We start from the raw sequence: 15,672 nt of genomic DNA, 5'->3' as shown, positions 1-15,672 counted from the left end.
TGATACACGCCCTACTTCTATTTTGTTTCAAAGAAATTTGAAGGTTGGGTTCAAGTCCGATACCCCCATTTAGATAAGGCAGCGCTGGTAATAATCAAAGTTGATTTCGCTAAAGTAGAGCATTGTTTGGAAGTAACAGTTACTTTCTTTGAGAAATTCTAACTGTAACTACTTACTTTTAAAAAGTAAGTAGCTGTAACTCTAAAAGAGTTACTCTTTGCAATAGAAGTAACAGTTACTTTTACAGTAAAGGCCGAATCGCAAGGAGCTATTTCTTATTGCAATACCCTAGTTGGTGCTGGATTAGCTACCAGCCTAGTTTTGGCGACTACACCGTGTTCTAATTGCAACTTGTTTCTCTGCTTGATATGTGGTAACAACCAATCAGAGCAAACATTTGGTCATGAGATGATAGTCTGTGAGTTTGACAAGGGAAATCATTTTTTGTCTGTTGGTTGTGCGAATTTTTTGTTCGTTGAAGAGCAAGTTGAGCACACCTTCATTACCATTTCTTGTATCGAGCCAAGTACTAGTCCATGCTCTTTTCTTTCTTAAACATTTAACATTGGCAATTGTAAGGGAAATAACAGCAGTAGCTCGTCCAGGCCCGTACCCAGGATTTTTTTTAGGGGGGCGCCAAGCCCGAAACATATTTTATTTAATTATTGCTTTCTATAAATGGTGTAAATCTGTTAATGGTCTCTCTAAAGAAAATATTTCCTTTTCAGAGCTGTAGCTCGAGATTTCAGCGCCAGGACGAGAATAGATTTTCGCACCCCCTGTTCCGAATTTGCACCCCCCCCCCTGCCTAGATGAGGCTCGCATACTTAAACAATGAAGAAATTTTATGTATCTAATCTTTTCCGTTGAATCCGACGAAAATAAAACTTAGCATTCAAGAAATGTGGCTAATAAAAGGACAGTCGGTTGTGCATTCCACACCATCTTCATTGAAGCAGTGTGTGTTATTGTTCACATCTGCAAATTCGATTGCAAAGGACAATTTATCAATTCAGTTTATCTTGGTAGATAAAGTTTAGCATAGTGCGGGAGCAAAAGTGGCAAAAGGTGGGGGGGAACTGCATCTCTCCCCCCCCCTAAATGGCCACCACTGTCTATGACTATAGAAGTGCGTTTTAACCACATGCTGTTACCATCTGTAAAGAGAGATGTATGCAACATTTACACACACACACACACACACACACACACACACACACACACACACACAGACATTATTCTTTGTTCTTCCTTCTTTGCATGCGTTTCTGATATTATTCTTAGTAAAGTATCTATGAAGTCAAAACTAATAGCTTATTTTTATTCTTATAACACAAACTCTTCCCCTCGGAAAATTTGTATTATGGGGTGAATTTTAATAGAACAGGATCGTTGGTGGGAAGGTGTGAGATCCCCCTCCGCCATGGGAATTCATACCATGGATGTGACCACCAACGCTAAGGTAGTATTACAGCTGGTTTGATTGATTGATTGATTTTATTTTACTTCGCGTTTTGTGCCTCTTGGCTAATTTGCGAAGATCGGAATGAGTGATGACATTGATGAATGGACATTCACAAACAACCATGCCAAGCGGGATTCGAACGCGGGACCCCTGGCGTCGCAGTGCGATGTGCTAACCACTCAGCCACATGGTCCGGCAGCGCATTTTATTTTTCCAGTCAACTTGTGAATGCGGTTTCATTTCTTGGTCTCTGATTGGCTGTTGGAAAGTTACGGTGCTGTGATTGTGAGAATATCTTGTTTGCGCTGTACGTTAGGTTAAGTTAGGTAAGGTTAGATTAGATTAGAAAGCAGCAAATTTGCGCTAAAAATAGGAAATAAGACATTCTCACAATCACAGCACCGTAACTTTCGAACAGCCAATCAGAGAGAAAGAAATGAAACCGCATTCACAAGTTGACTGGAAAAAGAAAATTCGCGGTCCGGCAGTATTGCAGCTGAATGTACAATTGTAGTTTTGCAATAATTTGGACCAAAGTAATCAACTCAGTGATAGCTCCCCCCCCTTCTCTCCCTGACTCGACAATAAAAAATACAGTTGCTTACCTGGCGTACAGCTCGATGCTTATTGCTTACATTCCATTCTCAAAAGTATTTGAATAATACAATATTCACAAATTAACAATGTTTTCAATTTTCTTATACCACCACCATTGAACAGCCATGATTGATTTGATTCGTAATAAAGATAATCTATGACTACAAAGTAATATATTTATAAGTTAAATGACTTGTATTCGGAATGTTCTTATAATGAAGAACATCTCTGAATGTGAATTAACCAAAAAAGCACATTTTCCCGTCAACTCTGTAGTTCAAAGAAAACCAGGACAGGGATTACAAATAGTGGACTGTCCCGACCAAATTGAGATGTTTGGTATCACTTTGCATAAATGGTTATAAAACTAAAATTGCTGAATATACTACAGTGCAGACTTCTGGAGTCTACCTCTCTCCAGAAACAACCTATTCATTTATGCAAGAAGAAAATTGAAATTCTTGAAAAATGTGAAAAACTGTACTTGTTTTTTTGTAGCTTTTTATAGGTTCGCATTAAAATATTTCATGGCTCGAGGGGGGCATGGCCCCCTTGGGCCCCTCCCCCCTTGGGTACGGGCCTGAGCTCGTCCATCTTTTCAGCTTGTCTGATCTGCGCAATGCCTTGTGGGAACAAAAGTTTACTAAGTACTGTTAAGTATCGTGTGAGACGAGAACTAGCAGAAGGGAAAGCACCGCACCGCTAGTCCATGTCCGAGCAGCAAATCTAGTCTTGTGTGATTCAGTCTTAACTTTAAGACAGTTAAATTGTTAACTTCAAAATTTGTATAGAATATAATTTGTATAATAATTCAAATGTTATGGTTATTGCACCCGGAATCCTGAGCTTTATACATCCTGAATTCAAGGTCCTGACAATACGATTATGTTCCAAAAGCAAAAACAATTGACAAGCACCAACACAATGGTGTCATTATGAAGTTTTTACTTTAACCAAGTTTATCATCTGTTGTTAAAAGTATTTCTTTTTAATACTTTTATATATCAATATGTCTAATATGTTAAACGATATTCTAGATGAAGAAGAACAATAGTTCCATAGGTCTTTCTACGTCACAAAACGTTGCATTGTGGTTTCGAGCAGCCATGATTGAGGCCAGTTCTTGTAAGCATACGGAAATCAAGCGGGCGGGCGGGAGATACTAACATTCGTGATTTAAAACAAGTGTGCACTTAGTGCAGATGTAACGAAAGCTACACGGTGGATATTTCCTTGAAAACGACAAATAAAATTGGCCGTAAACATGGGGGCTTTGCGCAACCTGACGTCACACGAAACTCACCTATTGACATCGACAAGGATAACATGAACTGAAGTATACTTACCGACACTGATTGTAACTTTTAGAAATAATTTTATGATTACATCCCTCGTACATAACATATATCCTGAAAAGAACTTACACACACACACGTAGATGTAATATACATACGGAAGCACACAGTACTAAAGCTGGAAAATAAGAAACAACACCTTATTTAGGAAGAATATCTAAATTTAATGAAAACGGGGAAATACAGTTTATGAGAACAGCAGATATGCCCTTTTATTTTCATTTTTTAATGTGAGAACTTTGACTCTCACAAGAAAGACCACTCCTTTCTTCTTTTTTTCACACCATGCCCTAATCATAATGTGACATTCATCTCACTTTCACATCTGCCACTGGAGACTTTTCATAGAATAATCCCAACTGCACTTATTCACTGAATGTCATGTTATTTTACTTGCGCATATTTTTCCAACTCGTTTTACACTACATAGAAAATGCAGTTAATACTAGAAAGGCTGTGGTTTCAAACCACCACAGCAAATTCATATCCTCTCCATCTTCGTCAATCAAAAACTGAAATTTACATGATCATGAAATATGCAGAGAAGGTAATAAAGCATTCCTGGAAAACTGTATGTAATTCTATAGAACAATGAAAAATGTCATGATAAATAGAACCGCGAAATATTACTCGTTTGTTGACCTCATTTTTATGAACAAGTATTGTTGTCGTTTAACAATTGTTAACATTTTTTCCTTCAATCGAAACACGGGTATGACAAAGGAACATGTTAATGTTGTAAAGGTTCCCCTCGCTCTCGTGTTTTCAACAATATATTGAAGTTTATACAACGTATTTGCTTTCACCAATAGAATATACTGCATGTATGTACAATTTGTTTTCGTGTGTGAGGGCAGTCAGGGGCTCCAGAGAATGTTTCCTCATCACAAATTTCTACATAACACATGTGATGCTCCCTAAAGTGTACATTTTAATCTTTAAAAATAATAAATTTCTGTTCAGTAAACAAGGTGAAACTATTTAGAAGCCCTTTTCTTACAGAAAGCATTGGAGAAATATTGTACATGGCCTTGCACTGTAGAAAACATCACATGTAAAATTTACAATGCATGAGTTATGACAATAACAAAACCATTCTCTAGCAAATTCCTGTTATCGTTCATATTTATATTTCATGAAACAAGAAAGAACTGCATTTGTAATAATATTACTTTGTTTAAGTTACAATGGAAAATGTTTTTCTCCCTTTATGTTAATTTAAGGCATTTCTGCATGTTATTTCTTGAAAATTGCATTGTTTTTAAGGTAACTCAGAATGCTTAACCATATGAGATTTGTTAAAGCCTTAGCTGAAATTCCAATCCGAAATGCTTCACTGAAAATTCCTACTCAGTATGATTTGAGTATTTTTTAACCATGAAACAAAGATAATCGTGATAACTTGCTTAATAGAAACAAATTATAAGATTGAATTAAAATTACAAATGTTAAGCAGATATAAATCATATTTTCCGAGCGTGTTGCACAAACTATACATATTGTTAAAAGAAAGAACTGGAACTAATTTTCCGCCATGAAAGAAAAATTCACGCACCGATTGTCAAGAATTCTGGTACGATATCATGGATTTCAAGTCATTGAATTATTTGCAAAGGCACTGTCAAACAATATCAAGTCGATCTACCTAAAACGTTATTGGCTGCGAGCAATAATAAATGTTCGAATAATCCTTATTACATTCAGTACTTCTTTATTAAGCTGATATCTTCACAGTTTATGTGAACCTGCTGTTTTGTTTTATGTGCTTGACAAGATGGAAGCCACAATTTAGACAATCAATGTGTGACCATGTCGAATAGGCCACTGACTTATCAACTACTCGAGAAATGAACAAATAATAAAGATAGTGATGGAATGTGAAGTGGATGAGAAGTTCACGACACTTAACTGACTAGTTAGTTTTCTGTCGTCAGTGAGATATTGTTGTCGGAAATAGCGGTTGTGTGATGGAAAACAAAGAAGCAAACTTTAGGTAAACAAGTGGAGGAGGGTCGATGGCGTAGTTTACGATGGAGCATGAGCGAAGCGTGTGTTACTCGCTTCCTAATTAGATATAGATGATTTACGATTGACCGATTGTCTCTTAACAAAATATTTTTTGTCACTACGGCCGTAATGTGTGTAAAATATATGTTAAATTATTTTATCTTTGATGTCAGTGAAGTATAGCCAGCAAAACTGTTAAGTTTTTAAATGTGTAGCGAATATTTGTATGCGAATTGACTTCTTCGTAGGAATTTGGAAGAACTACATGATTCTTTTGAAATGGAAGGTATTTTCGTAAACAGTCATTCCTGAGGTAGACAAATGGGTATTGTAATCCCTATTGGCCCAATTTTAAAAAACGTACGATTAATGAAAATAAGGTGAAAAACAAACCGTACCTGGTCTCTCAGTCATCTCCCCTTACTACATTACTGAATACCCTGTCATAGAGGATCCTTAAGACTGCTAGATAGGCTGGAAGATCTTGAAGAACCATGATGCCACTAGGCTCCACGTGCTTAGGAAAAACAATATCGAAACGCACCCGGCTGAGGAAACAAACTGCACAACGAGACAAACAAAGAAATTAGCTTCCTGCCGAGCAGGGACATTGTGTTCTCCGTTTCTACCATTCCGGCTCTTCACGTGAAGACTTGCCTTATCTCGTCTCTTCTCTTCAGCGTCATTTCATCACAGCATCAGGGAGGAAAATTAAGTGCGGCGTTTCGCCTCCCTCTAGAGCAGAGTCCCTTTTATCTTAGCACGCTTCAGTTACGTGACGTTCTCTTTTTTTCCCCTCTCTCTCTCTCTCTCTCTCTCTCTCTCTCTCTCTCTCTCTCTATCTCTCTATCCCGTTTCCTCTGCTTTATTCCCTTTCCTCCAGTTCTTTCGGGACTGTTGAATATGCAAACATCTGGGAAATGAGTATGAAATATAGGCTTCCGGGCTACGGTGAAAAGAGGCGCGTTTTGGAGAAGTCGTTTACAAAATTTTCATTGTTCAACTTAACTCTAATGTGGATTATCTGTCGCTTCCTGAGGCACTCGCGACGTAATCTGGTGACAAATTGTTTCCAGGAAAGCGCCCGCCCGTTCGGCTAACGGGGGAGCAAGTGCGGGTCTATTATGTCCTTTCCGTTTTTCCGAAAACGAAGATTTTAAAACTTTTTCCGTTATTTTTGGAAAGTTATGCAACGAACAATATCACGGAGTGTTTCAGAGTGTATATTCAGCATGCGTGTGTTAAGAAAACAAACATAGATGTGAAATTTGTTTGAGTGTAGTTTTTTTCTGCTTGTTCAGGTTAAGCGCGGTTGTGTACCCCGATTTCGAACCGTGAATTTCTGGTCTTGCATCACACCACACTAAGCACTGAAGCATGATAATAAGAAAGTGGTAAAAAAAAGTAAGAAAGTGGACAAAATGTAATATTTGCTGTTTATAGTACAATAGCCAAAAAACAAATATGGTAATAGTGAGGTAAAGAAGGACCTGGAGCTGTCACAGTAGAAAAATAGTCGTATGGAAAGAGGATATTGGTGAAGACGAAAGGATTAAATATGGATGCGAACAGATATTCCTAATTGAGTTCTTGTGAGATTCTTCTCCGATACGTTCATCAGATTCGATACGCAATTTCAACGTTCTAATCCTATTTTTCATCCCTTAAATTGTTGTCAGTGGTTTATTTCCATTCAATTTTCATTATAGTTTTCTGGTTTGGTGTCGATAAATAACACGCCGTTATTGCTTTGGCCATATTTGAATTGTACGTGTTTACGCACGCATGCGTTTGTTTACCCTTCAATCTTGACAAGTCTGACTCGGGAGTAGCAGCATGAGCAACCTTTTCAAACCGAGGAGGTTTTAATGGGGGCTTGGTCAAGTCAACATTTGGAACCGTTTCCTTGGCCCATAAAGACCTCCACCTATAGGATTGAAGTGCCTGCTCATTTTAGAGTTCCCAACGTGTTTCACTTTACACGAGTGTATCGCGATGCCCCAGATTCATTTTCGTGCGCATCAGTTTCGATCTTTGGGTGTGTTTAGCTCGTAACCGCAGTGTGTAAAGTTGCGCGCATGCGCGTGAATAATCCTCTGCGCCTGTAATTTAACACCTTGTCATGGCCACCGGACAGTTTCGTCCACGAAGATTGCTGGAAGAATATATTCATGGAATGGTATGAAATGTATAGTCCGGAAGCAGGTGTGTGTGTGTGTGTACACACTTCAAATATGTATCCTATATAGCTACAAATTTCCATCAGAACTCATGGCGGATTAGAACACATGTGAGTATGTGAGTAAAATGCCTATCAGTTTTGTGCAAACGCAGTCATGAATAAGAAGCCAATGAACGTTCAATTTCAATGTTTTTATGTAACCATATGCGATGTTAGTTATTAATTTTTTAGTTTTTACTGTAATACGTTACACAATGACGGATCTCAGATTGGAATTTGAGTTATCTATGCGTTCCTGCAGTAAAAGTTAATTTCATACAAAACATATGCCGTTGGAAGCAGAACAGATTTTCGTAAATTTATGGTCAGGAATTATTCCCTTTGATTTTCATAAAAAATCAGTACATACGTAAAATTAAACCAACAATGAATTTGCGATGACATTGAATATGTTCTAAAACAATTTCTCAAATTTACTCAAAGCTTGAGTCTAGCGGAGATGGAAAAGACACTTCAATATTTACACTGGCATCCTCCCCGCTTCCCGAAAATTCTAGACACCTTGTAGCCATAATTAGCATTGTTAAGCACCACAAACAACAATAACAAATCATAAATAATAGCAATTCATTCAATAATCATATAACGCAAAATTTACTGCAAACAAAATTTCAATAACATAAAAAACGCCTCAAGTCCCTCTTCTTACAATAATGTGTTAAGATTTAAAGTAAAGCATATTTTGTGAACAAAAAATACCCAATTACTTACTTTTGGTAACAAATCATATTTTCCGAACATCATCATCTATTGTGCAAACAATTGTATTTTTTGTTTAAAAGAACATCTGGTGTCCAAACTATTATAATTTTTTTGAACAGTAATCAACCAGTGTGTAATTGATCGTAAATGTTTAGCAAACAAATTTGTTTTGAAGTATTATACATACCAAGTTTCCTTCAGTTCGCTAGATATATCATTGTTTCTCAGTTCGTATACGAATGTTACATTGTTTATTTTTTACATACAAATTTAGTAAATAAAACCTCCGTCACTCCACGTATTAAAAATGATTGTTTCTAGATGGAGCGAACATAAAGATAATACAATAGAAGCATATGCTAAAGCCAATTCAAAGGGTCATAGGTTAGTTTCAGAAAGGCACCTAAGTGGTCATTAATAAATAACAATTTAATATACGATGCTCTAACCATGCTAGTTAGAAAATTAGATAACAAACAACAAATTAAAATTAAGTGTAGACCTAGAACACTGGAACGTGTTGATTTATTACCCACCACCACAATTTTTGCGAAAGTGACGTTTTACTGAGCTTACATATGAATACAGTAGGTGCATTTCTGAATCAGTTCTTATTACTTATTCATAAAGTTTAACAGTTATTGTTGGTGTTGCAATAAAACAATCCATTGTTTCCCGATATTATGCACTTTAGCTGCCTTGAATATTTAAAAGATCGAACATGTAGATTGTTTTACAGTCTTAGCACTAATTCTGCTCATGTCTGCCACTGTCATTTTTATGTGTAATTTATTCAACAAATTTTAAAGGTAATATGATTGTTTTTAGTCTTATACAGTAATTCTGCTCATGTCTGTCACTGTCATATTTAGTAATTTATTCAACAAATTTTAAAGGTAATATGAATACTGGAATCATTAGACCTAAAAAATAATTAGGTCGACGAAACTAAATTTTGGTTTGCCTACATGCCACAACTCCACGAATGTAGGAATAGCCAGAGGATCTGATTGCAAAACTAAAGTGTTAAAAATGAAATTGCATAGGACCTGTGATGTATTCTCGAAATTTTCACATGTATACGTTACGTCTTGTGAAACTTCATGTAGGGACCATGTTTCCATTAACTTTGAATTATGTTCCCATTAAATATATGGCTGAAATCGTTGAAATTCTAGAAAACATGTCATTGATGGTAGAATAGTGATGACTAGGGCTATGATTTTCAACACTTATCATATTTTTTTGGGTAAGGGTGATGTGTTCCCTAAAGATATAGAAATTCATATTATGAAGAAGCTAATTAAGATAAATTAAGGTGCTTTTTAAGGACATATTTTGGCATATCTGGCCATTTTTACGTGATAGAGCATATTTTGATGGATTTTCCATCATATTCAGCATATTTTCGCCTTTTCAAGAAATAAACAGTCATTTTCGAAGTGGATTCGTCCTTACTCCCATGTTCACTCAATTTTTTTTACTGCAGCAAAATCTTTTTTTTTTATTTGAAAATTTACAGAAAGTATTCATTGTGCATTGCAATTCAGGGCCCATAAAGTGAACTAAAAAAAAGCACGTACGTGAAAATATCTCAGCATATGTTAGATATTGATGTTTGAAACAGTCCAGTTATAAGGGTATATTTTTCAAATTATAGTGCATATTTTGTAAAATGTAAGTCATAAGAGCATATTTTACTTTGCATGTTTTGGTAATTTTTAGGTCATAAAAATTCTAGTCCTAGTGATGACATAAAGAGGTTCAGGGAATGTATTCTTAACATACAAAAAATATAAAACAAGAATTTTAGTGGTTGCATTGAAACATATAAAGGTGCAGTAATCGAAAGTAGAAAGTATGCACATTGAAGCAGAAAGTATTCTATTGTGATTAAATTCTTCTCTATGTACCTCTTCTTGTAATGTTACTGGGTAATTATGATTAATACATTTCCCTCACACTTATTCATCATTCTCAATTTTTCCTCTCTTTTCAGTGCGAATAATAACCAAGCAATTTTCGCCCGTTGTTCTCTTAATGTAAGAGACAAACTTCAATAGTCGTCCAAGGAAATAAACAATATTAAAACGTGATTGTTTTAGTATTCATATTTTAGTATTAAGGCTCTTTCAAACTTAACTAAATTTTCTCACTTGGACTCTAATTCCTCCGCTTCATGTCTTGCATAATCAACCACTACTTTTCGTTATACTTGCTTCTTAATATCGTACAAGGTGTAGACTAGTGTGTTCCCAGAAATCTCTGGGTTGTTATGTCACCTGATTAAAGGTTCTCTCTGATTTGTAGCAATTTAAGCAGACGTTTTTGTGAAGTATTAAGGAACGAATTTCACATCGGGATTAAGGTCGTAACTGAATACATTGTATTAATATTCTCTTCGGTTCTACAGCGTATTTCAAAATGATTCATCGGATCAAATGATCGACTATTTTGAGTTGACTAGGTCACAGTGGTACGTGATAGGTCAATCTGAAGAAAATCTCATCACAATTCATATCATAACTTGCTCCATGTGACTTCCTTTAGTTACACGAACAACAAGAAGGTGGTAGAGAAATTCGTGCCATACTCGCTCCTGCACGTCCGTTCTCACTGACTCCGCAGCAGTTAAGATGCGTTTTTTTAAACTTATGCATAGTTGTGGGAAGCAGTGACAACGTACACAGTATCCTCAAAAGAAGTTGCACAGGGTAAGATCCGGTGACCTAGGCGGCCAACTAGTCATGGGATCCGCTGCAACCAATCTAACAGTCGCCTACTTCTTCCCTATTGAGAACAAGTAAGCATGCACATCTGTGCAGACTTCTTGCGGTAACCTTGAAAAACTAAGATTCCCGCTTTCATTCTCAGAATATGGTTTACAAATATAGAAATAAGATCATCTGAAATTCGATTAATCATTTTGAAATGCTCTGTATATTCATCTGCAACATTACTCCAGTCTATTCAAACAATTGCATCGTAATCCTTGCCACTTTATTTTTAAACACATTTTTAGCTCTATCTGCATTTGACATCGCCCAGACAACTGTATCAGTGAATTTAAAACTGGCGTATGTTTTGTTGCAACACCAACAACATGATCAAATTAACATTTGGGCTTTTTGTTACCTTGAAAAAACAATTGTGTCAATTCTTTACCTTGCTCAAATTTAAAAATGTGGCCTAACAATGATCTCCTTTCACAAAGACACATACTCTGGAGGCAATGGGGAACAGAGCGGAGGGGGAGGTGGGGGAGGGATGTCTGTGAGGTGTGGATCGCTCCCTTCGTCCTCTGTCAGGTGTAGCTCCAGGTCCTTGCCGTGCAATGACAACTTCGAGCTGCCATCAGCGGTTATTCTGGGTCCCATGTTGTCATACTGTGGTCCCACCCTCACAACAGGATCTATTCTAGAGTCACATTCGTCTTTGTGTTTCTGCCTGCGAGGCAGCGTTGCGTACGACAGGCGTGCGGTGTCCTCTACGCACCTTTGATCGGCTATCGCAGGGTATTGCTGCGTGTACGGTTGCTGGAATGGAGCTGGGCAGTGAAGATCCTGATGATAGTATGGGGTGTGAGATGATGGGAGGTCCGGCCCCGTGGCCACGCTGATGGCCGCGGCGGCCACCGTGGACGAGGCCTTAGTCCTGTGAGGGATATCGAGCAAGTCAGGATAACGTTGTCCGTCAGGTGGAACGTCGGGTTCTTGAGTCACTGACACAGAAATGAAAATATTTCCAAAAGTACCTGTTGGAAGAGTCGACGAGAACTCTGGAGGTGGGGCTAGCGTCCCTCTTGGAGGAAAAGCGCCAGGATTCGCCGAATAGTTCCCGGAAGAAACGGCTGCCGTTGCGGGAACACTAGACACTACAGCAGAGGAAGAACAAGGAACATTCTGTTCCTCGACGTGCCTTTCGATAGTCACATGCATCTGCTCACAGTGATCCGATGTCTGGTCCCTACCCACGTCCAGGAGTTCCATCTCAGTCTGAGACATCCCTTCGAAGCTGCCGGCTCCGGAAGGTCTCTCGGTGATGCTGACGTCAAGCAGCTTCTTCTCCTGCTCCGTGTAGCTCACGCTGCTCTTCATCTTCGATTTCCGCTTCCTCTTCTTTCTCCTCCTCCCGCATATGCAACAACACAGCACGGCGACGATTAGCACGAAAAACGTAACAACACCCCCCGCCACTATCCCCGCCCACAACAGCCAGGATTCCGCCTTGCTGAGAGTCGTGGCTATAACAACTTCAGGGAGGAGAAGTGTAATGTTTCGGCTCACTATGCCCCCAGAGTTTCTCGCGAAGCACGAGTAGTCCCCGGCATCCTGCTCGGTCAGGTTGGAAATCGTGAGGTTGGTCCACTTCTCCAGATAACCTTCCTCTTCTAGTAAGAGCACTTGGTCTTGAAACACTGTTCCGTTCCCCAGAAGTTTCCCGTTGAAGAACCACCGGACTTCCGGTTCCGGATCCCCCCGGACAAAACAACTGAAGGTGGCGTTTCCTCCCACCTCCCCCTGCACCATCTTGTCACTGATCTCCATCTGAGGACTGCACGAGTAGTCCTTCGCCGCCACGTTCTCCCACAGACGACCAGCAACTCTGTCAGGTTCGGTGCACGTCAGGGAGATCGAGTAGAGATTGCTGGCCAGGATCCAATTCCTAAAACCCCTGAGCTTGCAGTCGCACCTCCACGGATTGCTGTCAAGGGATAAAGTCTTCAACTTCACTATTGGAAGAAACACCGCCTCAGATACATGTTTCAGCCTGTTGCTGTTCAGGTTAAGGGACTCTAGAGTCGACAGGTGGATGAAGGCGTCGCGGTATATGCGTCTCAATTGACAGTTCTGCATCTCAAGAGTCCTGAGATGTGGAAGGGGAGGGAATTGGGCATCTCGAAGCTCGGTCAAGGGATTCCCGTTAAGATACAGTATCCGGAGCCTGTCGTTCCCAGTGAAAGTGTCCGGTTGGATGGTGGAGATGGAGTTGTCCGACAGATCGACCTCTATGAGGATCTTCAGGTCCCTGAACGCATCCCGGTGCACCTCCTTCAAGCCGGACCGCCGGATGAAGACCTTCTGCAAGTTGTTGAGCCCGACCGACCTGAAGGCGTCCTTCGTCAGAAACGGAATGGCGTTCCCCGTAAGATCCAAGACCTGGATGTCCGAATTCAACGTGTTGGGGACGGTGGTGAACCCCGCTGACTGACACAGAGCAGTCTTCTTCCCCGAAATCCACTTGCACCGGCAGCTTGAGGGGCAGTAGTCAGACCAGTCGGGTGTAGCCATCACCAACACGAGACACCCGGAGATGGTGACGAAAACAAGCGTCCACCAGCAGTGCCAGCCCTCCCCTGCGCGTGACCGACCCCTCAGCAGGCCGGCAGCCATATTAGCCTGCAGCACCCCCCAGCTCTCGTCTCCTGGGCTGGGTCCGCCCTCCGACCCACCGCCACATCATCCGTAGCGCTTCTTCCTCCTGTTTCTCCTAGAGATGAGCACCAGGACCTTCTGAGTTCGTGGAAATGGCATTGAGCCGAAAGTTCTGACGAAAAGTGCACCTGGAAAGACAGAACAATGGAAGTCTCAGTAATCTGTGATACGGCAACATATGACATTATTCAACTTACCAACTCAAGAAATCGCTCTAGGGAAAGGTATTAGAGTCGCACATTGGCTCATTATCCAAATAGTTATTTCTCTTTATCACTTTGTAAATAATTATATTTGCGTTAGAGAGATGTTATATATTTACAAATGGAAGATTCTAGCAAAAAAATAACAGGGAAAAATCAGAATTATTGTCTTTCTCATGGTGATCAAAATCATTTCCCATCTCAGTGGCGTGCCCAGAATTTTCGAAAGGAGTGCGTTACATATACTTTTTAGTGATGAGCACTCGTTTTCTCATCTTTTCTTACCTTCGAAGTTCCTCTTTTAGGAATACTGGACCTCCATCAACCCCCTCCCCTTGCGTACGCCACTGTGCCTTCTGTATTTTTATACAGATATGAACTTCATATTATATTTCTTCCTGATCATCCTGTTATTGAGGGTCAATTAATGAATAATAACTAAACCAATTCGTTTATCAATTAAAGCTAACGATTCTTGAATCTCATTACCTTCCAAATATTGATATCCTAACAAAAAAGAAATGTACAAGGCTCATTCGAGGTTGTCTTACAAAGTTTTATGTTCTCTAATACTTCAGTCATGAATGGCAAAAAATGATATCAAGTTCATTTATCATTAACAGCTTTTTACTAACAAGTGTTATATATATATATTACAAATTGACAATTCTTCTTTGCACTACACCAGAGATATAACAAATGTATGTAAGTTCAGCAACCAATTGTCACATTGAACTCCTTCCAGGATAAATAAATTCCTTAATACAGGAAAATTGAAATTGAAATTAAAAACCACATTAAAGAATTTCAGTAGATAATATTACTTTCAAATTAACCGATCTGCCGATATGCACTAATATACCATTTCTCTTGGTTTCATTTCGTAGGCTAGGTTTCTATGATTCCTTAATGGGTCTTCCTGGCCAATATAAAAAAAAAGTCTCAGTCTCGTCACGAATGAAATCAGAGACTTCGAGAGACCGAGAACGAGACATATGTAAAACCAAAAAGTTGCTGACCAAGGTAGTTTATTAAGATAAAAACACTTAACACGTAACGTTTCGACCCCGTATCAGGGTCTTCCTCAGACGAAGAACTTTAGTTTAGTTTAGTTTAGTTTAGTTTGGTTTTAATATGGAAACAAGGCTTAATTATAATTACTATGAGACATATGTCTGTAAAATCTAGACTAACTGTCCGAGAATTTCGTCTCGTTGAGATTGCTTTTAAGTTGACTTTATACAGAGACAGTTTCATCTTTAAAGTTAGACCCGAATCACTATGTGCCTCCACCGTGTATCGTATCCGGGATTCCTTGTTTATAAGGCGACGACGTTACCCTTACGCCATCGGTGAGGTCTTGAAAATTTCGTCTCCGAAAATTTTAACTGGGTACCTAATAATTTATAGGTAGCTTATGTGCGTAAAACGTTGTTTTTTTTAGTTTAGTTTAATAATAATTATTTACATTTTTTAATCTATCCAACTTCTCGTCAATGGGCATCTTGGAACAACCTAAGAAGATGATCACTTCACCTACAACCAACTTCGAGAATATATGGAAACCAACTTCCAAGGCCCGCTATGTGCATCGTGCATCTGTACTTTTTCTTATTATCTTGAGACTGGAGACGAGACCGAAACAAGCTCGACACTTTCCTTTCGG

The 15,672-nt window shown here is 39.0% G+C and overlaps 1 protein-coding gene across 1 annotated transcript in view; it reads right to left on the bottom strand.

Moving 5' to 3' along the window:
• Window positions 1-6,260: 6,260 nt before the first annotated feature.
• kek6 (kekkon 6) overlaps window positions 6,261-15,672 on the bottom strand; it is a 151,146-nt gene continuing 141,734 nt past the window's right edge. The window contains exon 2 of the mRNA XM_083136087.1: window positions 6,261-13,931. Within this exon, the coding sequence (XP_082992213.1) occupies window positions 11,575-13,761 (2,187 nt within the window). The 5' untranslated portion in view covers window positions 13,762-13,931 and the 3' untranslated portion in view covers window positions 6,261-11,574. The remainder of the gene's footprint in view (window positions 13,932-15,672) is intronic.

The sequence above is a fragment of the Lepisma saccharinum genome, chromosome 1 (assembly GCF_977018435.1).
Source record: "Lepisma saccharinum chromosome 1, izLepSacc3.1, whole genome shotgun sequence".
Lineage (NCBI taxonomy): Eukaryota > Metazoa > Arthropoda > Insecta > Zygentoma > Lepismatidae > Lepisma > Lepisma saccharinum.
The sequence above is the reverse complement of the archived record's forward strand: the minus strand, read 5'-3'. Positions and strand labels throughout refer to the sequence as shown.